The 27,940-nt window shown below is 43.5% G+C and overlaps 1 protein-coding gene across 4 annotated transcripts in view; it reads left to right on the top strand.

The window, feature by feature from the left end:
- The window catches only part of Rnf152 (ring finger protein 152), a 75,356-nt gene extending 48,492 nt beyond the window's left edge, over nucleotides 1–26,864 (top strand). For 2 of the 4 annotated variants that reach the window (XM_087580517.1, XM_087580516.1), the window contains one exon: nucleotides 18,990–26,864. In XM_087580517.1, coding sequence (XP_087436643.1) covers nucleotides 19,132–19,743 — 612 coding nt within the window. In that variant the 5' untranslated portion in view covers nucleotides 18,990–19,131 and the 3' untranslated portion in view covers nucleotides 19,744–26,864. 4 annotated transcript variants of the gene reach the window in all.
- Nucleotides 26,865–27,940: the final 1,076 nt, after the last annotated feature.

Here is a 27,940-nt window from a genome sequence, read left to right as displayed (position 1 = left end):
AGTGAGAAACTGTTTATGGAAGGGGGAGATGATGTCAGAGTTCAGCTGGGATTGCAGAAGTGGGAGGAGTGTGAGAGAGAACTGGTGTTTCTAATGTCTTCAGCTGAGACAGTGGATTCCAGTAGAGAAGAGGGAACAGATGGCAGAGCAATCAGCTTTGGATGAAATGTCAGTCTGCAGGACAAGGCAGCAAACAGAAGTCAGAGAACTGAGGCCTAAGAGGAAGCTGTGTAAGGCCTTGGCAGGTCTGGTGGAGAGGCCCCGGCAGTGGACATTTAATCAATGAGGCTTTCTTTGCCATGTCGCAGCACTATCTCTGGAAATTAAACTCCCGTCTAGTCCTACCCATAAGTGTAAGTGCTATCCGGGGACAGTCTGGGGCTATCCAGAGGTACTCTGGGGTATCAGGGCCATCAGAGGTATCTTTTTTTTTTTTTTTTTTTTTTGGTTCTTTTTTTCGGAGCTGGGGACCGAACCCAGGGCCTTGCGCTTCCTAGGCAAGCGCTCTACCACTGAGCTAAATCCCCAACCCTCAACAGAGGTATCTTGAAGTGCACTGTAGAAATGTGGTTTAAACCACACCGGGGTCTATTTCATTTCCTGTTGGGGTTTTGAGGTTGGTTTGTCAATGCTCCCGAGAGCTGGACTGATTGAGTCTAAGGCAAGAAGGTAGATTCAAGTGCAACTGCTCTGTGGTTTTGCAACTGATCTTTAGAGTCATTTGTGGTTGCTGCTGTGGTCCTAAAAAACCACGAGATGAGCCTGAGGTTGAATTACACATTCACTTGTATTTCCTGTGAATTTGGTTCATCCAAGATCTGAATGGCCACTAAGCACTTATACGCTACAGTTAACAGAAATAGCGACCATGTGTTCCCTGTTCTGGAGGAATCAGTGTGGGAATGGAGATATGTGAATGGCTAACTCGTAACGAGGCATGTGAACATTTTAGTGGGGGCAGATGAAGGGCTAAGGAAGGTGGGAAAAAGTCTCCCCAGCTGTGTAGAATGGGAGGTAGCCTTTAAGTGAAGAACTATGTGTTTCTTCTAAGAATGGCACAGAGGTGATCAGACAGGGTTTGAGGAGGCACAGGAGCCTCGGACAGACATAGTAGTGGGATTTGTGTGCCTCCCTGCCAGGCATGCTGGACTCTGAAAAATGTAAAATGAATCAGGGGCCTTTGTGTCTGTAGGTCTTCACAAACCTATGTAAAGGGCCACTAGAGTTTTCTAGAAGTAGAGAGACTTTCTAACCCCATATTGAGGCTTCCTGCCTCCTAGACTTTTGGAACTAGGGGATAGCTGCACAGGCGATACAGAGATCTCATGAAGAATTTTGATATGTAGGATGTGGGCAAGTATATAGTAAAAACTTTTTATTTTGAAAAAATCCATATCTGAAGAAAAGTAGCAAGTGTGGTACAAAATCACCAGTACTAACTTCTGCCACACTCGTGGATGTCAGGATGCTCCAACCACCGTTTGCTTCCAGCCTGCATTCTGTGAGGACATTCTCCTACATCTAGACAGAGCACCACCACATCTAAAAGAGTCACCACTAACTCAGCAAGAGCCTGCTACCCACAGATCTTATTCAGAAATGTCTGCTTGGGCTGAGAGATAATTTAACCCACAAAACATTTTGTGGATAGATAGCTATCCACAAACACACAAAGACCTGATTTAGATCCTCAAAACCCAAAACAAGAAGCCAGGCGTGCGTGCTTTTAATCCCAGTGCTGGAGAGACAGAGATTGGCAGGTCACTGCAGTTCACTGGCCGGCTAGTCTAGCTCATTTAGTGAGCCTCAGGTACTACCAACAGACCCTATCTCGAAACATAAGGTGGGGGCTGGGGAGACAGCTCACTGGTTCAGGTGCTTGCAGCACAGCTCTGGGGGGCTAGATTGGAAGTGCCAGAAGCCAGCTGACTGCTGATGGTACATGAGCCCCGTGTAATTCCAGCCTTGGGAGGTACAGACGCAGGATTCCAAGCAAGCTGGTTGTTAAGACCAACCACAATCGGGAGCTCCGGGTTTGTTTACGAAAGCCCGCATCCTTAAATGCGGTGGAAAAACAACTGAGGATGATTCTTATTATCAATCTCAGGCATGTGTATGTGCACATACCCATGTGTGCATGCACCCACACACATGTATGACACCTCCAATGAGATGGAAACAACTGGGTGGGCAGCTCCTGAGAAGCAACATCTGGCATTTACAGCTGGCTTTCCAGTGTACCAGAACAAAAGTGTACCCCTGCACAAACATCCACACCCACACAAAGTGACTGTCTAGGAAGGACTTTCTACACTGAGTTGATTGAGGTGGGAAGACCCCTCCTGAATATGAGTGGTAACAATCTAAGGGCTGAGGTTCTGGCTTAATGAAGAGGAAACTGCTAACTTGGTACAAGATTTCTCCACTGTAACAGACCACGAGACAAAATAAACCCTTTCTTCCTTAGGTTCCAGCAACCTGAAGATAGTTAACATGGAGTTTGATTCAGTGAGTGACGGTGTGCTGGCCTGTGCAGTCTGCTGACCACACTCAGAATGAGGGAGCTGGCATTCCCAGCATGCTTGATATCGCATTCTCGGACTGTTCTCATGTAGATGGCCTGCAGACTTTGAGAGCAGCCACAATTTAGAGAGGTTACTTGGATTCATTCCAGCTCTCTAGAGAGAAAAACTCTGCCTCAAGTTGTTTCATGTGCTTGTTACATTTTAGGTTCAGGTGTAGAGGGTGTTTTAGAAACGTGAACCTGTGTTCTCGGCAGCTGAAGAAGACCGTGCTCACAGTCCACAGCCCAGCTGGGCTGTGCGAGCTACACAGTCAGCTGCAGACGGAATGAGGCCCTTTGTTCTCACCAATGGTCCTCTGGGTGGAGAAGCGAAGCACAGGTCCTTTCAAGGGTAGGAACTCCTGGAGGAAGTGGGAACTAACTGCCCTTGGACCCTGGCGCTGGGGCTGTGTGACCACATCCCACTCCCATGGCTCTCACGCTTTTTCCCTCTCCCCTCCTTCATATGTAGGTTGAGTTTGACCTTGTTTTATTTTAAGTTACTCAATAACTTGAGAGCATTAGGGAATTATTTTCTGAAATACACTAGCATTCTCAATAAAGCAATTTAATCTGATTCTTGTGACCTACATCAGCTAATGGTTTATGAGAAATCCGTTTTCATTTAAATCTGCATTTGTTGTTTAACTCCTATTATGGCTACATATCTGGGAAGCTGTCAGAGCACGCATTACTGTAAGGAGAGCATTTGTGCTGGCAAAAGCTGATGGATTTTCATAGGAGCCTTTGAGTCAAAAGCAAAGGGAAGTGCGTTCTCATCGCCTCTGACAAAATACCCAACACAGCCCACGTAAGGAGGGAGTTGTCTTGGCTCAACGCGAGCGTATGAAGTGACTGGGCGGGCGTCTTTGACCCAAACTCAAGAAGCAGAGACGAATGACATAGGTCCTGCTTAGCAGAGTACCCTCATGTTTCTACTATAAAGACTCGGGTGGTGCATACAGATGTGCTATGATGTTCTAGGTGTCCATGAAACAGCAGCTAACTGACACAGCTACCTTGGGATTCCTGTGGATAGGAATGTCACATTGTAGTATACTGAGAAACCAGATACACTGTCACCAAATTGCTAATGGTGACTGAAAACATTCTTGTATCTGGTCAGGCATACAACACACAGAGGAGCTCCTAAAATCCAACCAATGCTATGAATTAACCTAAAAGACTCTCCTGCCTCTCTGGTCTACCTACCCCCTTTCGATGGTGTGGTGTACTCATGCGGGATGGCAGGAGTTGGGGTGGGGTTAGGGTGGCACTGTACAGAGACCAGAGGTCTTCAGTTCTTCTCAACCGTATGTCAATGCGTTGAGAACAAGTCTCTACTGAACTTGGAGCCTGCCATTCCCAGAGTGGCTGCGCAGTAAGCTCCCGGTATCCTCTTGTGTCTACCTTGCAGTGCTGGGGTGACAAGCGCGAGTCTCTGCACCTGGGTTTGTGCGAGGGCACTATGGCTCTTAACACAGATCTTCCTGCTTGCCAGCGAGCACTTTACCCACTGAGCCACCTCCAAACTCTCTTTGAATTATTTTTCATTTATAAAACATCTATCTGCTACGTGCAGCCTTTCATATAATCCTAAGTAGATTGTGACTAATTAGCAGAGATAAATGTACTGCTGGGTCTTTTGTTTTCCATTCTGTTTTGGCAAGGGAAACCAACTCTGGAATGAAGCCCACTATAAATTATTGGTAAGGCATATAGAACTAGTCAACTAGAATATGTACACTATTGGGGAAATGATTTTGCCTGGCTGGACTGGGATGTCAAACGAGGTCTGTCTGTCATTTAAAACCTCCCAACTCAGCACAAATAAATGTTCTATAGTATATAAAGTGAATCTGCAGCTCTTTATAGTAAAGCTTGTTTTTTAACTCTACATTTTGTTGTTTAAATGCTTTGAGATAAGTGCATAGATGTACCAGGATTTTTAAAAGAAAATCAGAAATATCCACATGCTGTGAATCGCAGTTCAAACCTTCTGCTTGTACAAATGCAAAATACAAACACAACTGGCCCTGACTGAAATGTATTGCTGGGTGGGTAGAAATGGGTAAACTCTTGCCTGTGCTTCAGATGCTTGATTCACAGCGAGTCTGTAACAAAACCAGCTCAAGGCTTAGGGTTGTGTCTTAATTTCCATAAAATGAATTGGATTTGATGTGGACTTTCTATACAATGACGATAGCTGTAGACCGTGAGACCCATATATCCCTCACAAAGACTCAATTTAAAATATTTAGGCAATGAGTAAGATGACTTAGTGAGCAACAGTGCTTGTCACCAAGCCTGATGACCAGAGTTTGATTCCTGGTACCCATATGGTGAAAGGAATAATACACACACACACACACACACACACACACACACACACACACGCACACACACAAACACACACAGAGTGATTGTAGGCTCACATTTATTTTCTGCTTCCCAGAATGCTGAGTGGTATTACTGCTAAGATCTGAGAATGAGGGACCATCAGGCATGCTTCTTTACACTGGTGTTATCTGACAAACAAATGCTACCTCTGCATCATCTTCCAGATGGGCAAGCTTCATTCATGTATAAAGATGAGTCCACTTAAAGGGCTCAAATTAAACACAGAGCCAAGGGAAGACAGTGGATTTTAGTGCTTCTCTTTGGTCCTGCTGTAATCACAGCCGGAGCAGAGACAATGGAGTTTTCCAGATCACTGCTGGCTTTGGTTGGAGACAGTTGTCTTTGGAAACCTGAGAATGATCCCCAGGAGTGCCTTGCAGGCACTTCCCTTCAGCTCCTGAGAGATGGGCGGAAGCATCATGCTCAAGACTTAATCTCTAAAGACTCAAAATATTCATGACTCGGTCTCTTCCGTTATTGTTGTTTATATTCTCTAAAAAGGCTTATTATGAAAGTATCTGTTTATTGACTGTCTAATAATCCCCTTGATGGACTCTTAGTCCCACATTCAGAGAGCAATACCGCAGGGACCATTCCCTGATAGACGCCTAATTATCACACAGAAGTCGAGATAGGTTATAGACAGCTTGAAGACCCGGGGTACAATGTCTGTCTTTGCACTGGCAGCGCTCTTACCTTCCCCTGAAAGTCTCTCGTTAACTGCCTCGCTATGGGCACTGTGCACACACTGACTCCTTATTCTTGAGGAAACATGAAGTGGTTCCGTCACTTAAAAGTCTTTGTTTCCCCCAGATAGACTCAAATCACCCTTCTTCCAAATCTACACACTACTTCCCCAGGAAACCCAGGTTACTCTGCACGGCAGCATCCCTGCCTGACATCACTGCTCAATAGCCCTCACTGCCTGAGCAGGAAAGACTCCATCTTCTTCTCTTTAGAGTCCTAAGCTTGAGAATAGTGTCTTACACTTAAGAGTGTTTGAATGAATCTACTGTATGGTTTTCTATATGAACTATGAATATGAAGTCGAACAAACACTTTATAGCCAAAAGCATCATGCTAGGCTCCATGCAAATACACACAGGCCCTGTGGAGTGCCTCCCATGGGTACAGGTACCTGCTGCCCAACGTAATGGCCTGAGTTTGATTTTTGGGACCCACATGGTTGAAGACGAAAACTAACTTCTAAAAATTATTTTCTGACCTACATAAACATGCTGGGGCACATATGTACCTATATACAGAAACACATTCACACAAAATAAACAAATAATGTAGTTCTAAAGATAAAATAAATGTATACTTGGAGTGGAGATACTGGCTGAATATTTAGCCAGTTTGGGCTACATAGAGGGGTATGTCATAAACAAGCAAATAAATACACCCAGAATATTGGCAAACTAATTTCCTAAGGGGAACTTCAGATGAGTTTCCAACCCCCGCCTGCAAATATAGAAGACAGGGCAGAAGCTGCAAGAGGTGGGGGTGAGGGCAGGCAGATGGTGGACCTGATGAGGCACAGGGAAGTTTGTAGGGTGGTGGGAATATCTCAGGGGGCATAGTCGTTACAGGGGTGAGGCATTCGTCCGAACTACCAACTACACACTTTACATGTATGTGTCTTATTGTTAATTAACGTCATTTCAAGTTTGGATTTCTAAAGTACATTTAAGAAAATGGAAGAAGTCTTTGGAGTTTATTGTTAGCGTGAGAGACAGGTAGTGATGGATAGCATTGCTTTGCACCACTGTTTAATATCTACTCTTGGGGCTTGCACTTTTTTTTCTCCCCTTCTTACTTTGCCTAAACGGGAAATCAGCCTTCATTGAGTTACCGCAGCTGGAAGTAAGAGAGCCGAAGTAATGAGCAAACTGACAGCTGACTCCTGGAGGTGCTTAATTTTAGTGCCAATGCCTTCGGGGATTCTTTGTAACTCCTGCTTGAGTCTTAACTCAAGCTATGAATCATGAGTACTGAGGGTGGGGAGGGAGACTGCAGCAACACTGCTCAAAGCGAAGAACATTCTGAATGGCTTCAAGTCCGTTTATTTAAAAGGGGTCTGAACCCCACTAGGCTTTATAACATTCTCTTCTTTCCAGCTTTGCCATTGAATCTTACTTGAGTTAGTTTAAAGGAGTTTAAAAGTGTGTGTGTGTTCACACATGTGCGTGCATGCACGTGTGTATTTATGTACATGAATGTGAATGTGTGTAAATGTGTATAAGTAAAAGTGTCTTCACAAACAAGTGGGGCTTGTTTGTTTTGTAACTCAGAGCTTTCTTTCCCTCCATGTTTCTCCTACTAGCCTTAGGATACCTGACTCCAGTGAGCCTCTGTTTGCCATGAATTATGCATCCAGAATGTTTGATGTGTTTGAGCATTTGTACAATATCTTCCTGTGTTAGTGAGGGTTTTCAAGAAAGATGAGACCAATAGGAGATGGATACAGAGAGGTGAGAGCTTTCAGCATGGTGGTGGCTGGGATGGTGTGTTATTTCTCCATAACACAGTGCTGTGTAGAGTGGAGACTAAGGAGGCTGCATCTGTATCCACTCAGCTGCTTACGGGTGCTACAACTGTGCAAACGAATACAGAATTTCTGTCCATTTCAAGAGCAATTTATCATTGTGTCTTTGTGACGTTCCACTAAATGAAGAACTTCCTTTCAAGCGCAGTTATCGTGAGTCCCATATTCCTGCCCACATGGTTTAATAGTCTAGACCTATTTTCACTAAAGTATTTCTTAGTATTGGGATGTTGGGTATGATGTATAACTGTAGGTGTGAACTTGTTTGGATCAAGAGGCATGCAGACATTTGGTAAAGCAGCATGCTGCTAACATGAAAGCTCCTAGTTTATACCTGATATACCAGCCATCAGGAGGCTGAGGCAGGCTAATGATTGTAAGTTCAAGTCCAGCTGAGGCTGCATAGTCTTGTCTCCTTACCACCACTCCCCAAAGATAGCATGTTGGATATCAGAGTATGGGAGGAGGCTATGGAATGGATTAGATAGGCAAGCCTATGCCCTAGTGCACCCAGAAGTCATCTAGTAAGCCAGCAGCCCAGAAAGAACAGGTATGTGGTTTAGTCCTGTTCACTTTCCCACTCCCTTAGAACCAAAGCACACTTGGTTCCCCTGCCCTGACATTGAAAGCACATGTGTGCTCTCTGGCCTTTAGACTCTGGGACTCACATGAGTAGTCCTCGTTCCTCAGGCTTAGACTAGAATAAGAATTTCCATGAGTTTCCTCATGGTCCTTCTACCTTAGGACTTAGACTGAGAGGCAACCTGGCATTGCACGGTGGATTCTCAGCCAGACCAGTGGTCTGCCATCAGATTTGTCAGGTCCTTCCTCATCTCCCTCTTCTCTAACTATCAGTGTTCATCCCTAAGGATCCAGTGGGTCAGCCATTGTGAATGTTCTGGATTTCCTGCACCATCAAATCACTTTACTGGTTGCACCTTGCTGCAGGGACATTAATTATGTCTCTGAGCTTTCTTATTATGACAATATTTTGCATTCTGTAACTTGCAGCACAGGTTACTTGGTAAGCTGGCTGGGGATAGTTGTCTCCAGTTACAGGCTCAATGTAGAGAACTGGGGGCTAGACTCCTAGGGACCACTGACACTCAGAGCTCAGTGCTACAGCGCTAAGTGCACTTTAATTGGAACTGTTGGTGAGGTGAACAGTTTTCCTACCCTGTCTTAGGAGCAGTGTCTGGGGCCTGTGAATTAAATTGATGGAAAACAGATTACAAGAGACCAATAGTTGTTTAGACATGCGATTTGTGAATGAGTAACTGAAAGAGGTGGCCGGGATGAGCGATCTTATGCCAAGCTGAATAGGGGAAAGGACAATGGGGAACAGTGGGAAAGACAACTGAGGAACCTTAGTCAGGAAAGACAACTGGGTCTCTAGGAGCATGAATGGGAGGTGAGAGTGTGACAGTGGTGGTCGGGGTCCTGGGACTCAATGGAAGGGATCGACAGTTATTTACTCTTCTCCTCTGTCCTGGGATGGACCTGCCCTAGAGTGGGAATTCATGGAAGGATTTCTCAGAGGTTTTAACTGTGAGCCAGATGAGGGATGCTCTGAGAAGGCTTGGTTTTCACTGTTGACCCCCAGACACAGTCAAGTAGAAGGATCATTGTTCTCAACTTGAGGGTGTAGGCAGTCACTGCAGAACATAGCTCTCTACTCCTTACCCCTGACTGCCTTTGCTGAATTCATCCTGCCAAACTGACAATAGATTCCAGGCACCTAGAACCTACCAAGACTCAGCACTTAATATCAAGGATGCCACAGCTGTCATTACTCTCTGATGTGATGAGACAGCACTAAAAACCATAGTTATGCTTTCAAGTCTCCCTCCCTCCCTCTCTCTCTCTCTCTCTCTCTCTCTCTCTCTCTCTCTCTCTCTCTCTCTCTCTCCCCCCCCCTCCCCTTCGGAACTGGAGGTTGGATAAAAACAATAAGGAATGGCAGGGCCTCATGGTGCACTTCCTATAATCCCAGAATTTAAGAGACAGAGATAGGATGACAGAGAACTCAAGGCCATTTTGGACTACAGAGTGAGACCCCATCTCAAAGTCAATACAGCAAGCATCAGGACTGTGGGGGCAGTGTTCACTTTGTGAAAGTATGGCTGAATATACACAATAGTAGTCTAGGGGCCTGGATTTCTGTCCCAGTGCCACAGAAAGGTTATATCTGCATAGGTATTTGGGAGTCTTCAAAGGTTCTGTACACATGAAAAGTAGGGGCTATTGAGGTCCCTAACTAATTTGGTTTCTAGAAGTTTGAATTTGTCTTTGGAGCTGAGCCCCATCAACTCTTCCATAGTTAGTGTCTGTCACATCATCACAGCCTTGGCCCAGCAATGAGTAAGGCTTGGCTTTGGTCATCTTCACTATCTGCCTTGATACATCCTTAAATTCTTAAGGATGATACTTAGAAAAGTAGAAGGGACCCTAGTGTCTTCCCTTGTGACCTTCTCTTCACAGTAGAGCTTTAAGGCTCAGTCTTCTCTCTGTTTCCAGTGGGCAGCAAGAGTTCATGAGTAGGGCTGGCTCCCTTTATGCTCAGTTCCATGTACATGGATGGCAGTGGAGAAAAAGCTCCTTTCCTGCTCCTCCTCTGTCCTGTGTTTCCTTTGACACAGCTCTTCCCTTCAGAATGTACATCCAGGCTCCAAAAGGGCAGGGACACTTGTTTGCCATGTGCGATGGTGTCCCTGATGCACTGAAAGATGCTTGGCCCATGGTTCTCAGTAAACTTTGGTGTACCTGTGTGAACTGGCTTGCCTAGTGGGTGTGCAAATCCTTGTTAAGACTTAGCTTCTTTCTTTACCATCTTGTTGACTTTATCGATTTGCCAGACTCCTCACTTACTACCATTTGCTCACATTCTGGCAGCCAGGCAAGTTGATCAAGCCAATTGTTTTCCACTCATTCTGGAGCTGGCATCTTTTATCATTTCTGCCCTCTGGGGAACCTGGGCTCCCCTGACAGTCTTTTATAGCTTTTCTCTACTTTATTACCATCAGCAACTTTTCTTGGCTGTTCCTGGGGTATAGAGCAAATAAAGACAGTGGGGAGTGATGGCTGAATAAGGACCATACAGACTGATGGGGGGGATGGCACATGTAACCTTGGCCTCTTGCAGGAGCCCTGTGGTCATGTTGCTTCTTCTTTTTGAGGTAGATTTGGGTTGCCTGGACTAGTCAGGATGACAGGGATGTCTTACTTGATCCAGGAAGGACATTGATGAAAGATTAAAAGGTTATCGTTGTTTCTGGGAAGAGTGCTGTTGTTTCTGCAAGAGTGTTAGCTCTAGCTAGATGCATTCTTTGGATGGGCACAAAGGGAATAATTAATGTCTGCATCAGTTACCCTGCTGTGGCTGTGACCACAGTACCAGACACAAACAACTTAAGGGAAGAAAGGTTTGTTTGGGCTCCAGTTTCATGAGATCTCAACTCACACCTACAAGGAAAGCCAGGGTGGAGTTCATAGTGTTGTGCATTCTGCATAGGTTCCTCATAGCAGACCAGAAAACAGATAGAAGCCTGCCCCATGACCTCTGAGAGCCAAGCCCCACCTCCTAAAGTCTCCACAGTCCAGCACACTGGTAGCACCAGTGGGAAAGAACACTGTAAAGGTGAGCTACTGGGGCATCCCAGATGGAAAGTGTAGTGACTTCTAGGCTACCACAAATAGCTTAGATGCTACTCTTCATCTCTTATAAATATACATATGTTACAAGGTCACCGATACAATCTTCTTGACTTATTGTTAAGTATACAAGGCATCAACTGAACCAGCATTTTGGCAGCATGCCATGCTGTTGGAAACCTAGCAGCATACCATTTTGTGCTTTTACTAAAAGGTCCTTTAAGGCATCATCTAGTCAGATGCAATTTGCATAAGGTAACTTGTCTATTTAAGAGTTGAATTATATCTAAAATCCTTATCTCCTATTGCAAATGGTATTGATTGTAGGTTAGATATTCAAACAAAATCAGTGATCATCATGACTTGTATAATATTGAATGTGGCTTTAGTGGGTAAGTGTCTTGGTTATAGTACACTTTGTTAGCATGTAGTAACAGCTGTGGCTAGGTCTGGTGCATTTTTCTTTTGCTAATTTGACTAATTATACCAAGTATATCACGCTTTGAATCAACACCATCTCTGGCAGCCGTGACTGCTTGGTAGGTTAGGTTTCTCAGTGAGAGGATTGTCATGTACCACTACAGGGCTCCCGGCCACAACATGCCCTTGGATCCATGGCATATACAGGCATGTAAGGCAACTAGGCTGTGGCTGGGACAGTGACTGTGAGGTGAGTAAGCTTCAGGAGGTGGGGCTCACCTTGTGGAAGGTCACTGGAGACAGTGAACGTCATAGGTATTCTGTTATTTTTCTTCCTGTTCAATTACTGAAACTCTACCCCACCCTCCCTACTTCTGCCATCCTGTCAACCACCAGCACTGTCATCATCTCCTTCTCCATTTTTCGTCATCATCTAAGACTTTTAAAGGATGGCTTTACTCTAGACTCTGGTTTCTTCAAGTACAGAAACTCAGAATACTCTAGAGAGAAATTGCACAAACTTTGGAACTTATGCAGTGGATCCTCAATCGAACTTTGTCAAGATGCAGTTCCTGCTGTCTCACTGCATCAAAGTGGTGGCCGTTGTTCCCCCAAGTAGACTGTTGATGCATGAATGTCCTGGAAGGATTGTCCCCTGCTGCAGGAAAAGTAGAAGCCAAAGACTTGCCTGTTACCAGGCCCTTTCCTTTCTGGCCACTAATTGGATACATTTTCTATGGCACACTACAACAAGTAAGTAGTCTGGCCTGAGTTGAAGTACCAGATAAAATAGAATGGTATTTTTTTTTCCCAATCTCATTTCAAATATCTCACTCAAGCATCGGATAGATGGCCTACTACAGAGAGATATGCCATTTCAGTAGGGAAAAAGAGAAGCAATATAAGTGTAAAGTCCAATCTTTGAGACTTCTTTTAGTGCAACCATTAAATTTAGGTTTCTCTATAGAATATCAAATGTGGCCAGTATAGATCAGTTGGATGTAACCACTTCATGCTATGGTTCCCCAGAGGCTTTCTGGTTAACCCAAAAGCTGGGGACGCCTAGCTGTGAATGGAGTGAACCATCCTGTGTTGTCCAGTTCATTACCATCTACTTATGTTCCTGTACAGGTTCATGTGCCTGGACTTGTACAACGCTATTAGAACTGTGAAGGTCAAAGTCATGAACCTTCACTACTTTACCTCCCACCAAATTTATGCAAGTATATCACCACACCTGTGTTTTTATAAAGACGTACAAATCATAAAGTAGTATGAAATAATTCCTGATCCCTGATACGAAAGTTCCCTAAAGCTATAGTAATAGCCAGCACAAGCCTTGGTTAATCTGCATAGTGTACAAAAGATACCACACACATAACCAGGCACCGTGTTTTATGAAAACTTGCTGGAAAATAAGTTTTTTCTTGAAAGCTGTAATTTTCTGGCAAAATCTTCCCTTGGCCACTGCTCCTTATTGTGTAGTCTGTTTTTCTCTTTGATCTTTACTTTACGTTCTTTGAAAAAATAAATTGCAGTGACACTTAACAAATTGGCCCAATATATTGCAGCCTATACTTGTTCTTGTGCATTCTACTAAAGTTCTCACTCCCTTTAAAATTTCATGAGTATTTTATTTCAGTATCCCATCTTGCTCTCAAGGAAGGCAATGCCAGACACAAATTCCCAAGGCAAATTGATGGTGTGCACGTTGTTATAATGTACTTGACAAGAGCTTTGAACTTCTTCTCCAGCTTTAGTGGACAGAGCTCCTGTTCCCTCTCCTGTATCAGTGACTTGCTTCTCTTAACTTCCTGATGAAAGAGAACAGAAGAGTGATTCATCATTAGCTTCAGGCCATAGCCTCAGACGTTTTTCTTCTTTCTGCCTAACTAATCACCATCATTACTAATCATGAAAACAAACTGTAATACCATATGGCCAGGCTGAGTGTAGGACAAAACTGTGTGTAAATTAGACCTGCCACTGTCCAATGACTTTAAGAGGTGGACTATCAAAACTAAGAACATGTTTCCCAATCTGCCTTGGTGGAACTTAGTTGGGTGGAGTTGAAAATTGAGGAGCAGAATCTAATTTTAAGGAAACAACATTAAAATTAAGTGAACATTTCTCTGAGCATGAATTCAACAATCAGGTTGCATGTTGGCTTTATTGAAAAGTGATGGTGCTGCAGGCTTTGGAGCAGATCCAGGGAGAATATTTGCATTTGCTCTGGCATGCGGTTCAGAATGGTATCTCTCTGAAAATCAGGAAGTGCCTGTAGGCAAATCCCTACTGCAGTGCTCTGAGCAGAGAGGTAAACTCACTTGACCTTCATCCAGGCTCCACCATCTCCACTGGCTTACTGAGGTCACATGGGCTCAGAGAGGTTAAGTGACTTGCCCTCCCGCCATAGTCAGGGGTGACAAAAAACAGAGATAAGAAAACCAGACTGATTCCACCTTGCTTTGCACTCATTACTGAGTTCCCTGAGCCATTACTTAGAAGATGAGGTAAATTATATGGAGGGAAGATTACCAGTACATTGGCATATTTGTCTCCAGCTGTGTTTACAGTGACAGTGTTTGGTTGGGTATAGTTGTTAAGAAATGGTCTCTCATAAAATTTCCACAATCTGTCATTTTAATAGTTTCCTGTAATTTTTTTTTCCTGCTACCATAGCTCAAAGTAGTCTCTCCTTCTCTGTATATACATTCACATCCATGGGTCATGCTATGGCTTGATCTGTGAGTTAGATGCTAAGAATGGCTGAAAGCGTGAGTCATCAATACAGCTTGGGGGGCTTTGTTTGTTTGTTTGTTTTTTAAGAAAAATAATTATCCCGGGTACACAATTAGAAGGAACGTTACTGGATTCACGTCTAGCTGTTCACCAGACAAAAGCCAGTGCTCAGCAGACAAAACTTAGGGAAGGAAGGTCTCGAGTTTTACTTGGTGGCAGGTATTCTGAGAAAATAGCAAGGCTGTTGTCTTCAAAGCTTCATGGGAAACCCAGGCACTGAAAAGGCTTTTTACAGAGAGGGAAAAAAGAAGGAGACAAGAGGCAAGAAGAAGGGGCTAAGGGCATGTGTATCCCTTTTCTGTTTGTTTGTTTGTTTGTACTTCTGAAAACCTGACCTCTTGAAACTTGTTCCTGCAGTTCCTTGAACAAACTTCACTTCTCTGCAAATTCAACCTCACAACAATTGACACACTTTGTATCAGTCGATAAGTAGGTAGAGAAAAAGGACAGTGACCTGCTCTGATGTAATTTGAAGCTCACTGTGTTATGAGTTTTATAAATTTACAGAAAGAGTCTTCAGCAGTTAGCTTCATAATAATTTAGGTGTGGCTTCTCTTAGAAGGTGAGGCATAGGGAGGGCAGGTGACCATTCATAGTGCAGAGGGAAGACCACCCACAAAGGACTGGCCACCTCTCCAGGACTTTGTCTCTAATCTGGATTGTCTACTGGAGCAATACATCCACTTTCCTCTTTATTGAGCCCGTGACTCACATTCCTGTGACTATGTCCATTCTCTTGTGTTCTGCATTGACTTTTCCACTGTGGTTTACCTTCCTGGCACTTGCTATGGAATATGTCCTAAACAAATTCATTGCATGTCATCTCTGTTTCTCTCAGTGACACGATGGTGTCCCTTTCAAGGCTTTGTTTTGTCTTCTTCATGCTTGTGAGCTCTTCGTTGCCATTCGTTGCCTGACCCTACTCTATGTGAGTAAGAACTCAGTTCTTTAAGGGAATGGTGGCCACTGGGACTTTGACTAGGCTTCAATGAGTATATAGCAAGCACAAATTAGATTTGGGTTTTCTCTGGGGGAGAGGGGTCACAAGGATAAGGGGAGGACCTGGGAAGAATGGAAACAAGTACTATAAAGTCTAATTAACAGATTAGGACTATAGTATTGTGCAGAGTTTGAATGTTACAGGTCAACCAGAGGCCAATACCCTTACCTTAGGTTAGCTGTATCCTGGAAACAACCATTCCTTTCCCACCTCTGTGTCAGAACGAACATCCTGTGGCTACCTAATGATAGAGAAGCAGCAAGATAGGGGAGACTTTTCTATAGGTCTAAGATGTCATTCGATGACATTTTAAGCTTTCGGGTTAGAGCAAACTAGTGGCCTGCTGTACCCGCCTCTCTGACGTGGCCCCCATTGTAGTTTAAGCTTGCCTCCATTATAATTTCTCTCTTCCGTAAAACTGTAAAACTCTCTCCACATTGAAATATGGAATTTGGGGTAGCCTAAATCTGTGTTCCCAGGCCATGGTCACTCAAACCATGAGTTAGCTTCATAATGGCTGCAGGACAAACGACCTCTTACTCCTTTTCAAACGAGGGCTGTGTCAATCCATAAAACCTCTTAGCATACTGTACCGACATTTTGTTGACTCGAGCCATGGCCCCTCACTACAGATCTCCCAACCTGACCCAGACGGATCAGTCTTACTCTTCAACCTTTTGGTGTTTTTCCATTGCCTGCTATAAAGTCCTATGACTGGCACTTGCTGCTGGCCAGAGTCGTCAGTCTACAGCCTGTGCTGTCTCCCTGCCCTGTGGGGTCTGCTGTCCTGGCCTATGGAAGAGACCTGAGAGTGTAGGCATCACGAGAAGTAACATTTATCTTATCTTTGCCACACTGACGATACCTGGGACTTCACTCTCTCACTGTGCTATTTCCCAAGCCCTTAATTTATCTGCTGATGACCCTAGGCATTGAATCCAGGACTCACTCACTGCATGCTAGGCAAACATTCTAGTGCTGAGCTGGAGTTTCTCTCCTTCAAAGGTGACTATGGCAAAGATCAAACATACGAGAAGGATAAAGCTGTAAAATTCTTTGGGAATACACGTGTAAGTCACCAGCACTAGATCAAGCTCTCTAATGTGGGAGGTGGCGGAGTCACTAGGTCATGAATCATGTGATTTGCCTCGCTCACAGTCTTCTTAATCTGATAACAGTCTGCCTGGCCTCTTAATCTGCATGCATCTGAACTCTCTAGAGTTCAGACTCTTTCCTAGACATCCTTGACTCCTCTACCCTTTCTGACATGGTGTAACAAAGCATAGTTATACCTCCCAGCTCCAACTTGGCACTATCTGTAGGCAGATACTAAGACTTAGCTACAAAGACAGATTTAAAACCCAGGCAGAGTGGAATGCACTTGTAATTCCAGGGATGGCAAAAGGAGGTGAAGGCGGGAGGGCCCCTGGCAGCGTGCTGGCGGGAGGGCTCACTAGCCAGCTATGTCTAGACTGTTGGTGAATCCCAGGCTGATAAGAGATGGTGTCTCAAAGCAAAAAGTGGAAGGTGACTGAAGAATGACCCTGGAGGTTTCCTGTGCCTCTCACATGTGTGTGAATACACATAAAGGGACGTGCTGACACATAAATGTATGTCCTTAGAGTGCTGAACACAGATCCATGATAAACCCCCCAGATCAGTGATTGAAGATGCAGTTGGTTCTGCTATGGACTTTTAGAATGTTGTGTTGTTAATTTTAGTTTTAGTAACATCAAAATAGGTGCTTTTAACACACAAGTATGTTTCTCTTTTAATTGTTTAATTTTACCCATGATTAATTCTTGTGCTGTATGTCTATTGTGCATGTATATCGTTCTTGAGGCTCCTCCTGCCTTGTTTGAGGCAAGGTCTCTTTGTTTCCACTGCTGTACTGTGTGCTAGCTGGCCTCATGTTTCTGGCCAGTTCTGTCCCTGCTTCCAATCTCACTATCCTTTAGAATGCTGGCATTACAGATGTGGGCTGCCAGCTCCAGCTTTGGGGACTTCTCCTGGGTTCTGCACTCTGACCTGAGGTTGCCAGGCCTCCATAGCAGGCACGTTTATACTATGAGCCACCTCTTTCTTCAAAGTGGTTTGCTTTTCATGCATTCTAATATGTTTTTAGCAATGTGTATATCTAAGAGGGTGATTGTTTTTGATTTTATAAAGGAAATTAAATTAGAAACATAAAAGATTCCGGCAAATGGTTCTTTCCAGAATCATGACTCCATGCAAAGAAGCAGACTATGGATGCTTTCTGACAGGAAGCAGACATGGGCAGAGGGGGCAACCCCCAAACTTCATTTCAATTTCAATAAGAACCTCCCCCTAATACTAGGGGGGAGGGCCTAGGGGCCTATAAACTTTTACTATATGTAATGTACTTAGAATCTTCCTTAGTTCTTCACAGTGATCAGTGAGGTTTTTGCTTTTAGGAGCTAGCGGCTGGGACTCACTGTAGAGGACCTTTCTAGCATGTATGTAGCTCTGGGTTCACTGTTGAAAAATCTCACCAAGTTTAACCTTTAGGTAGGCAAGTACCTAAGTAATCAGGAAATGAGAGAACGGGTTGAGTTTTCTCTGTGGAGTTGACCTCCAGTGCTTCCAGACCCACTGCTGCCCTGCTTTTGTGTGTGTGGGCTTCTCCTTTTGTTCTTTCTGTCAATTTTACGATGATTTGATAAGAATTGTCTCACTAAAGGTATTTGGAGGAAGAGGTTAAAGGATGGGCTTTGTGAGCTTCTGCCTGTGGGGTTCTTTCAGTTACGTCTGAGAAAGGAGCGTCCCTTCCTTAGTGTAATCCATATATATATAGCAAAGAAAAAGAAAGAAAGAGAGGAAGGAGAAAGGGGGGGGGAGGCTGACATAAATTTCCCACCATGAGGAGCAGAGTTTGCATCTCGAGCACCCAGTGTGGTGACTTCCTTTAAACCCACTACTCAGAGAGCAGAGACTGGCAACAGGTAAGCAAGCTGGTTAGGCTAGCTGAGGAGCAAGCTGTGTTTTCTACAGAGTCCCTGCCTCAAAGAATAGTTTGGAGAGAAGCTGAGGAAAACTCCTGATAGTAGCCTTGGACCTGTATGTACGTGTGCATGTGCATATACATCATACATATACACATGCACATGCATATACATACACCAACAATGGGAATAAAAGAAAAGAAACAGTAAATGTTGATGGGATGGGATGTGTTAATTATCGGGATTTGCTCATTACACAGTGTGAACTTGTATGGAAACATCACATTGTGCCCCACAGATTCACGGTAGTATCATCTGACATTGCAAAATAGCAAGCTTAAAGACACAGAAAGAAAGGCGTGGCCATAATTCAAGTAAGCTGTCCTTACACAATCGCCTGCTCTATAAAGTTCCCTGTATCCCAATTGTGATTTCTTACAGGGAGGTAAGTAAAGGCAAGAAATTGTATTTGATTTCCTACTGGGCATTCCAGGAAACCTACAGCCTCACCAATAGGATGTTTTTTCTTATGTTTGACCCAGGAACAAGACTTTTGAGCTATGTTATGTTTTTAACTAATCCACATTGCAACTTTTAAAAAATGGATTAATTAGTTTCATTTGCATTATTTTTCTCCCCCAGAAATTAGCACGTGTGCGAATGCCAGATGCCCTGTGAGCTTGCCATTCCCTGTTGACCTTGAGAAGACGAATCCAGAGCGGTGACCTTTGAGAACCAGCTTTCCACCTTCCTGTTGGCCCCGCCATTTGGCTCTTGGTCCAAGATGGAGACGCTCTCCCAGGATTCCCTGCTGGAATGTCAGATATGTTTTAATTATTACAGCCCCCGACGAAGGCCCAAGTTGCTGGATTGCAAGCACACCTGCTGCTCAGTGTGCCTCCAGCAGATGAGGACCAGCCAGAAGGACGTAAGGTGTCCCTGGTGCCGTGGCATCACCAAGTTGCCCCCGGGCTTCTCTGTATCACAGCTGCCCGATGATCCTGAGGTCTTGGCGGTCATCGCCATACCACACACTTCCGAGCACACCCCAGTCTTCATCAAACTTCCAAGCAATGGGTGCTACATGCTGCCCCTGCCCATCTCTAAAGAGCGTACACTCCTGCCGGGAGACATGGGCTGCCGCCTGCTGCCAGGGAGCCAGCAGAAGTCTCTCACTGTGGTGACCATCCCTGCAGAGCAGCAGCCCCTGCAGGGTGGAGCTCCCCAGGAGGCCGTGGAGGAGGAGCCTGACAGACGGGGCGTGGCGAAGAGTTCCACGTGGTCTGGCGTGTGCACTGTCATCCTGGTGGCCTGTGTGTTGGTCTTCCTTCTGGGCATTGTGCTACACAACATGTCCTGCATCTCTAAGCGTTTCACTGTTATATCCTGTGGTTGAAGCCTTTCCCAGGGAAGGCCTCTTGCGGGTGCCAACTTAGGGGGTGAGCAAGTGTTGATGATGGGATCCCTGTGATAAGATGGGGATGATATTGAGCATTTGGTGCAAGCGCTGGCCTGCGTTGATTCGCCTAAAGACAAGGGCGGAGGGTGAGGTCTCAGCAAGATCCCAGGCGAAGAGTTTAGAGATGGTGACAGCTGTGAAGATGTTTGCATGCTTCCTCATACTTGTGAATCCAATGGGCTGTAATTTACGATTTTCCAAAATCCTGGTCCCAAGTTAGACTTTTCTACTTAGACATGAAACTGTACATGTGGGTGCAATAGCTCTCTAAATACGGTAGATGGTAGGTTAAAACAGATGCTGTGTACACAAGTAGAATTAAACCTCAAATCCGTGTTTAAAAAACAAAAACAAAAACAGTGAAGACCCAGAGCTGGCTCCCGTGTGTGCATGTTTGTGAGTGTGCTCACACGTGTTCATGCGTGGGCTCTGTGTGTGTGTGTGTGTGTGTGTGTGTGTGTGTGTGTGTGTGTGTGTGTGTGTGTGTGATTGAACTCTGGTCTTCATAAACTTTTTATATATTTTGAATGGCACCCAAATCAAAATAATCAAAACAGACTTTTTGACTGTTTGAAGAAAATGTTTGCACACATGTCTCCAGTGTGTTGTGCTTTGTCAAGTTCCTTCATTTCTCTTCATCTGTGATTTAAGCTTGCTATGTGCTTGTTAAGCTGGAAGCCCAACAGGCGAGTGATGGACAGGGAAATATGGCAATGCCGAATTCCCCAGGAAACCTATATGCCAATCTTTCTCAAGCCATCTCACAAGACAAGAATTTAAAATGTAAATATTGTGAACCTCTGTGTGTGTTTTGTGTGTGTAATTCGATTTATCTCAGGTTTTTGATTTTTTTTCCTGAAGAATCCTGGGAGTAAGACTTTGTGGACATGTATAAGCCAAGTGTCTAAAATACCAGCCTCCTGGCCGGAGCCTGGGTCTTTCTGGATTCCCTATACAATCACCTCCAGCATCCACTTGCCGCTTTGTTGTGTGTAGTGATCCCATGCCAGTAAAGGCTCGGACAGAGAGCCTCAGAAGAACGTGTCATTTTTCCCTCAGTTTGGAGGGCTTTGTGTGAAAGTCACAAGTGTTGTTCATCAATGGCACACCTAGATGGGCATTGTAATAGACAGTCCTTGATAATCTTTTCTTTGAAAGATTTCCCTGTAAGAGTTAATCTGCTTAGAATTCAATTTCATCTTGTTGGAACCAGCAAGAAAATGTTTTGTATTTCAAATGTTTCTACTGCCAACAGTAGTATGGCGAACAAAAATGTATGTTCTCTATGTAAGTGAACCAGTTTTTCCTGAGTGCTCAACTATTTTTAAATGTGAATTCATGAAGAGAGTTCTGTTAGCATGACAGGAGCAGTCTCTGTCCCTGGCTGTGTGTGCACTGGGAAAGAGCTGTGAGTGCTATCGTCCTCTTTGAACTCTGTGGAATGAGTGAGGTTTGTCAAGGACTCCACTCAGCTGTGTTCCTCTCTGCTGTTCTGTTGAATCCCTGAAATGGTGGGAAGGACGGGAAAGGCAAAGGAAAGGAAACAGTGGCACTGGCTGGACAAAGCCAGGTCAGAAACAGTCCTGGAACATGGAGGCAATGCTAGCCTTCATCTTCAAGCTGCGCAACAGACAAAGTGATGGCTTTGCAGTGAAATAAAACAAAGGAATAACATCTAGAGCACAAAGCTAACAATTGGCATGAAAATTCAACATCGAATTATGAGCTCTGGTTTTTAAAAATCTTTCAAATTTGTAAGGCCTTTTGAAAAAAAATGTATCTGAGGGCTCAAACTAGAAATTAGGTTAAAATACCGTTTTATTGTGTAAGCTATTGGGCATTATACAACAAATAATCTAGGATTTATTTGGTATTAATAATTTAGGTATCATTAGCTGAATACTATCCTCTATTATGTAACGTAATATATTGTTGGGTTAGTGTCAATTTCTCAAACTCTCAGGCTGCTCTAATGCATGTCTGACCCACTTTGTGTGTCTCTCAGAGTCAAAAACACACATAGACAGAAATGTCGCATAAAGGATGTTATGTTTCCAATGGATGCTACTCTTGCAAATTTAAGCCAGGCCATATTTAAATTCATCTGGGAGGGATATCAGCATACCTTTCTGTACAGTAGAAAACGACTGATCCCATAGTGCAGTGTGTAAACGCGTTCTAGTTATCTAGGAGGCAATTTATAGATACTAACGTGTGTTGATATGGTGTCCTGTGGTTTTTATTGCAAAGCTGTATAGTAAAATTGTCCACAGAACTCTTACTTAAAAAGTCCATGTTAGAGCTGTAATTAAGCAAACTCAGTCTGCTCCCTGGTAGACTCTCAACCTCACAACCTGACAGTAACAACCCAAGTCAAAGCTTTTATATGTGTGCTTGATCTAAGAAACATTATTTAACTGTTGAAATGGATTCTGCCTAGGGTTTGCATATGTGCTTATTGGGGTGTGTGTGTGTGTGTGTGTGTGTGTGTGTGTGTGCTCGCACGCAAGGAGGACTGCCAATTTCTATATACTTGATGTTTTAGTTTCTTCTGGAATTTACCCAAAACACTAAAAATTTATCTACCCCATGTGGCACAAGCAGCAGGTCTTAGAGTCACATGCCAGTGGCAGGTCCAGCAGTTATCTCTGAAAGGAGCCTTTACTGGCTTCATCTTGAGATGAGCTCATGGGCGTGTGTAGAGAGCAGTAGTGTGCAGGTTGTAATGCTATAGCTAGAAGACAAGACCTGTGTCCTGCTGTGCCCTATTAGTCCTCCCTAGGCTTGCCACCTTCCCTGTCAGGCTATGACCCAGTACAGGCTCTGGAGATGCCCTTTGCTGTGTCAGCTATTGCTTTAAGGGTTGTTTCAGAGATTAATTTCTTTCTAGATAGCTTCCTTTTGGGGAAGAAAAGGGGGGTTGGTTTAGGGATGAATATAGATATTAAAAGAAAACTTTCAAACCATTGTGATCCGAATATTTAGAAGTGCAAAACATCAGCCAGGATGCTGTCCCCCATATGTCAAGGATGATAAGTGTTGTGTAAATAGTGACCTATAAGAAGCATGACGTTCTTCTTTATTAATGATCTTGACATAGCAAGGGAATGCTTACTGTGTTAAATAGAGCCAAGTATGGCACTTCATGTGTTGTCTTTAGAAAATTTTTGTACAATGACCTGGTATATAAATTGTAATGACAAAGGCAAATTACTTCTGAATTTCAGTCACACCTTATTATCAGGAAGATCTAAGGCTTTAAAAAAAATAGAATTAAATTTCATGCTCTGCATGACTCACAGAGTGGGTCTGTTGGAGTGTCAGCTTTGTGTTAGTTAGTTCAGCTCTTGGAATTCTCTAGGTCAGTCCTGCTTGATAGAACTTTTTTGAGTTGACGGAAACCGTTCTGTAATTGTTCCGTGTTGTTTAGTAGAGTGGCCACTAAGCCACGTGGCTGTTAAGCAATTAATTGGGGATGACTGAAGAAGTGACTTTTAAATGGTATTTAATTTTAAGTAATTTAAAGTTAAATATTCCTCTGTGGCTTGTGACCACACTGGCCATAATGACATTAGGAAGTTAACAAAGTGACAGGAAGGCCAAGAGAGTTTGTTGACTAGTATCAGTTGGCCAAAAGAAATTCCTTTCTAGCTTAAAGAAGTTTATGAGCTCCAATGGGGAGGGTGGCAGTAAAATCTCATCCGTTGCCCTTTGGGGTTATTGCTTAGATACTTTGGATCAAGCAATGAGCAGTTAAGCTTAAAGAGAACTTTATTAAGCAAGCCCCTTTTCTGGGACCATTAGCTGCATGAAGCTCATAGCTAGACAGTAGCTGTAAAATTTTTGACTTGCAAGCTATGCATGACCTGTGCTGTGAAACTGTATGTAGGGTCCTGTGGCCAAAAAATGAGTCAATGTTACAGAAAATCAAATAAATAAGAGTCTGATGAAATCCCCGTTCACTTTTGATCTCTTTCCCGACTGCATCACTGCATCAGTGAGGTGGGAAATCCAAGATCAAGCATGCTTTGCAGTGTTTACAGTGTTTCTATTTGCCCTTGAAGTCAGCCTGTTTGTGTGTGTATTTGGTGTGGGCATATATGGATGGCAGGCTAGAACAGAGGCACTACTTTTAGAGTGAGATGTGACATTGTTAAGTGTCTCTCTTTTTAAATTTAGTTATCATTAAAAGGTTTGAAACTTTGCACAAAGGCACTTTTTACATTTTCATAGTTTAAAAAAAAAAAGCAAACCATGGCGTAGTGGACTTTAGAACCTGAAAGGCTATTGCGGCTGTTCTGTAATGTTACTCTTAATTGAATAAAGTGGAAAAGAGTCCGGCTCAAGATGCATTCCTTAGAACATTTACACTGTAGTCAATAGTCTGCCACCCATCCCTTCTTAGATTTTGATTTAAAGTTCTCCCTGTCCCTTTCTTGGAAAACCTGTACTGTGTCAGAATTCCATAGCTTTCCTTTTCATCGCCCCCTGCCCCAATGTGTTTGCTTTGATAGAACTTAATTGGGCTGAGTTTCCAATTCTGCAGCGTTCAATAGAGAGCATTGCTCCTTGGGGCTGGTCTTGTTGGCCAAATGGTGTTTTCTTAAGAATTTTGTAAGTAAGGAGGCCAAACAGTGATTCATATGCTATGAGTGATATACCCAGACAATGACTCAGCTCCTCTCTCCTTAGAAGAATGATGCTATGGACCAGGCAACATTCTGGAACCAAACCAGTAGTTGTCCAACTCTTACCCTGGACCTAGATGGAGAAATTGTTTCTTGACATTTTCACCATAATCAGTAAAACATCAGCAAAGTGATCCTCATCCACATAGAAATTCTAGGCAAGAGTGAGATTTCCCAAGAGAATTTCCACACAGTGTCTAATTGAAAGAGATAGTTGCTGGATCTTTCTTGGCTTGAAACTCTTGAAAAATACGTGGAAATTCAAGCCATTTTTTTCTGATACAATACTACAACACACACACACACACACACACACACACACACACACACACACACACACACTTTAGCTGTTATTGTGGAACTACTTTGGGGAATGTCTTAAACTCTTAAGACTTCTCCATGTATAAAGAGGTAGGTACTCCTTTACAATGTCATTGGAAAACCGATGATCACTGACACACTGAGTACACAGGGCATTTGATTTCTGTATTCTAAATAGCTTCTCTCTCTCTCTCTCTCTCTCTCTCTCTCTCTCTCTCTCTCTCTCTCTCTCTCTCTTTCTCCCTCGTTTGGTCCCGGTTATATTTCAAGATTGTAAACTACTATCTCTGAGATCTTCCATTCTGAATCAATTTCTCTGAGCACTTCCCTTGTCTTGCTTGCTCTGTCCAATAGTCTTTTGATTTTCCCCTATTCACTGCCTGGGGTATCCCCGTGTGTGCATCTCACACTTTAGCGGTGCTTGAAAATGCTTATCTCAATTATCTGGAGTTTAATCTAGGAAAGTTTTTTAAAAATATACTATTTGTATTGTGTTATTAGGGACAATCAGTTATTAGAGCAAAGTACTGAGCTCCAACAGAGGGCCTTTCTCTTTGTTCCTTACAGAGTTGCATCCTGAATCTTTGTTTTCCCAGATCACTGTTCTGAATGCCTCACTAGATGGAGAACTGTGGCCCACAAGAGAGTCCCCTGTAATCTCCCTGCCCAGTGAGTTACTGGGTTATTCTAAAGCAGCTTTTTAAAGGGACTGGTCACTCTTTAACTCAGCATTTGCTTTTTGAGAATACAATAGAAAGTGGTTGAATATATTGGTGGCAAGGAAATGTGAAGTAGAAAGAAAAGAGATGTGACAGATGTCCTTCAGGGGGCAAGTTGATACCCTATGTTATCTCCATTTAAACAGCAAGAAAAGGCAGTGGCTGTTGTCTTATGCTGTATTGGCTTGGTGGACTTAGACAAACCACTGCCAAGTAGCCTCACCTGAGGGAATGGTAGAGACAAAGCCCTGGGCTCTAAATATATCTTTTATATGCCCAGAAAGGAAAATGTAATGAGATTATGGTTTCAAAAAAAAAACAAAAACAAAAACAAAAAACACTTGACACTATACATCAGCCATGGTAGAAGCAGATTGAAGATCGTGGTATGTGACCTGGGATGACTTTACCAAGGCCAACCATTCCATCAAGGCCTCCCTGATTCACAAAACTGCTTAACCGAAGACACAAACAGAAGGTGCCTGGCTGAGGAGGAAGTTCTCAAGGAGTTCTCATTTTTTTCTCTCATCCTCTCAGATGCTCTTGAGTTATTGGGGCTGTAGAAAATTCCAGAGTCTGCTATGGAGTTCGCCATGGAGTGAACTCTGGGACCCTCTTTGCTGTGGAAAACCCCTAGTTCAATTTTTGTGTTGTGACTTGAGTCCCTGGAAAAACTTAGTTCAATACTGTTATGGTTATGTCCTTGCTGCTACCATTATCATATTTACGTGTCTCACCACTTGTATGTGTGGCCTCACTTGATGGTTAGAGGTATGAAAATTGCCATCAGCCTGGGGAAGTTGGCTACAAACTCCCAACAGAAGACGTATGTAACCACTGCCATGTTCCCGATTCCATTCGTAACCCCCATTCTTGGGCTTTCTGGTCTTGTATAACATACTGCAATCAAATGGTGAGATTAGTGCTGTTCTGAGGCTGTTGATTCTAGTTCCTGACATGTTTCATTTGTAATAATGGAGACTATTTATTTGGGGGAGCTTTTCTTTGAAAGGGCCAAATTGCCTACAGATAAATGAGCTGCCAGGCTGTGGAGAAATTCTTGTCCAAATGTTGCCAAATGCTGACTTCATAGGGGATATCAAGCTGCTGTTTATTAATCTGAATGTCTTAAAAGCCTTCCTGCTTGCTCTCTCTGTTATAGACGGTGTCTTAGCCAGTCCTGAGTTTTTCCAATGAATCCAATTTTAATACATGGTATTTTTGTATGCCAAACTGGTGTCTTGTCCTTTGTATATGTGGTAATGTTCATTTTACGACTACTGTTTAAACACATTTGCTATGATTAAAATTCAAAATGATTTCAAGTAGACTCATGCCTTGCATTTTTTTTCTCATGACTTCACAAAAGAAAAACTTGACTGGGACTTTTATCATCTTGGAAAATTTTAGTAGACAAGTATGGAAGCAATAAAGTGCTCCTAAGTCGCAGGTTTTAAGTAGAGGTGACTTTCAAATGACTTGAGATCCCCAAGAACCAGTTTGTAATGAGGAAGCTCTAGACTGCTTCTGCAGCTTGCATTTCTCACAGTTTGTGGTGACTTTAGTCCTTACAGCTTAGAAATGACAATATGCTGGGTCTCTGATAGGAGAGCCACATTGGACTGTATACGGGGTGCCATCCTGGGGACCCTGACTTTGCCCCTTGGCTCTGCTTTTGGAAATCTATCTGCAGATGAAAGCTTTTGTTGACACAAGCCATGCTTCCCATCTCTGAGCACATGAAGGAAAATCAGCTCTTTAGCTCAGCCTCCCCCTAATTAGGGTGTACTCAGTGACCTGATCCTCGTGGATGCCAGTATGAGCACGTTTTGTGTGTGGCAGCTTTAAAATCCATCCTCATAGTTTAGTAAGAAGTGACAATGACCCGATGCTGCATTTTGTTTCCAACATTAAGCTCTGCATTAGGAAATCTAGATTTTTGAAAGTGTGAAACTCATTTTGCTTCCTTTACAAACCCTGACATGACTTTTCGAGGGTCAATGTGGGAGTTGGGCAGCCATCTTCTTGCCAGGATTACCTGTTAAGACTTGACTTTGCCATCAGCCAGAGAACTCAACCTCAAGAGGGCAGAAGGTTGTGTAAATGAATTCCTTGGCTCTCTCTGGGCCTGGCTCCCCATCACGTCTTTTCCGATGACACAGTCAGCTGGTTTGTATTCTCTGTGTTGTGTGTCAGGGAATCTTTTTCTATTAATTCCAGACAGAGAGGGCAACAAGAGACCAAAGAAACAATTCCACACTTGCCTGGTTTGGTGGGTTTGTGGTTTAATTGGCATTACCTAGGGAAGCTCCATCAAAAAATAGAGACTACCTCCAATGTTTTATCCCTGGGAAGGGGAGAAGTCTCATGAGCCTTCTCCATAGTGTTAATATGCCCAACCTTGTG

Source organism: Rattus norvegicus, chromosome 13 (genome assembly GCF_021556685.1).
Source record: "Rattus norvegicus strain SHRSP/BbbUtx chromosome 13, alternate assembly SHRSP_T2T, whole genome shotgun sequence".
In the NCBI taxonomy this organism is placed as follows: Eukaryota; Metazoa; Chordata; class Mammalia; order Rodentia; family Muridae; genus Rattus; species Rattus norvegicus.
This window is presented reverse-complemented; position numbering and strand designations above follow the sequence as displayed.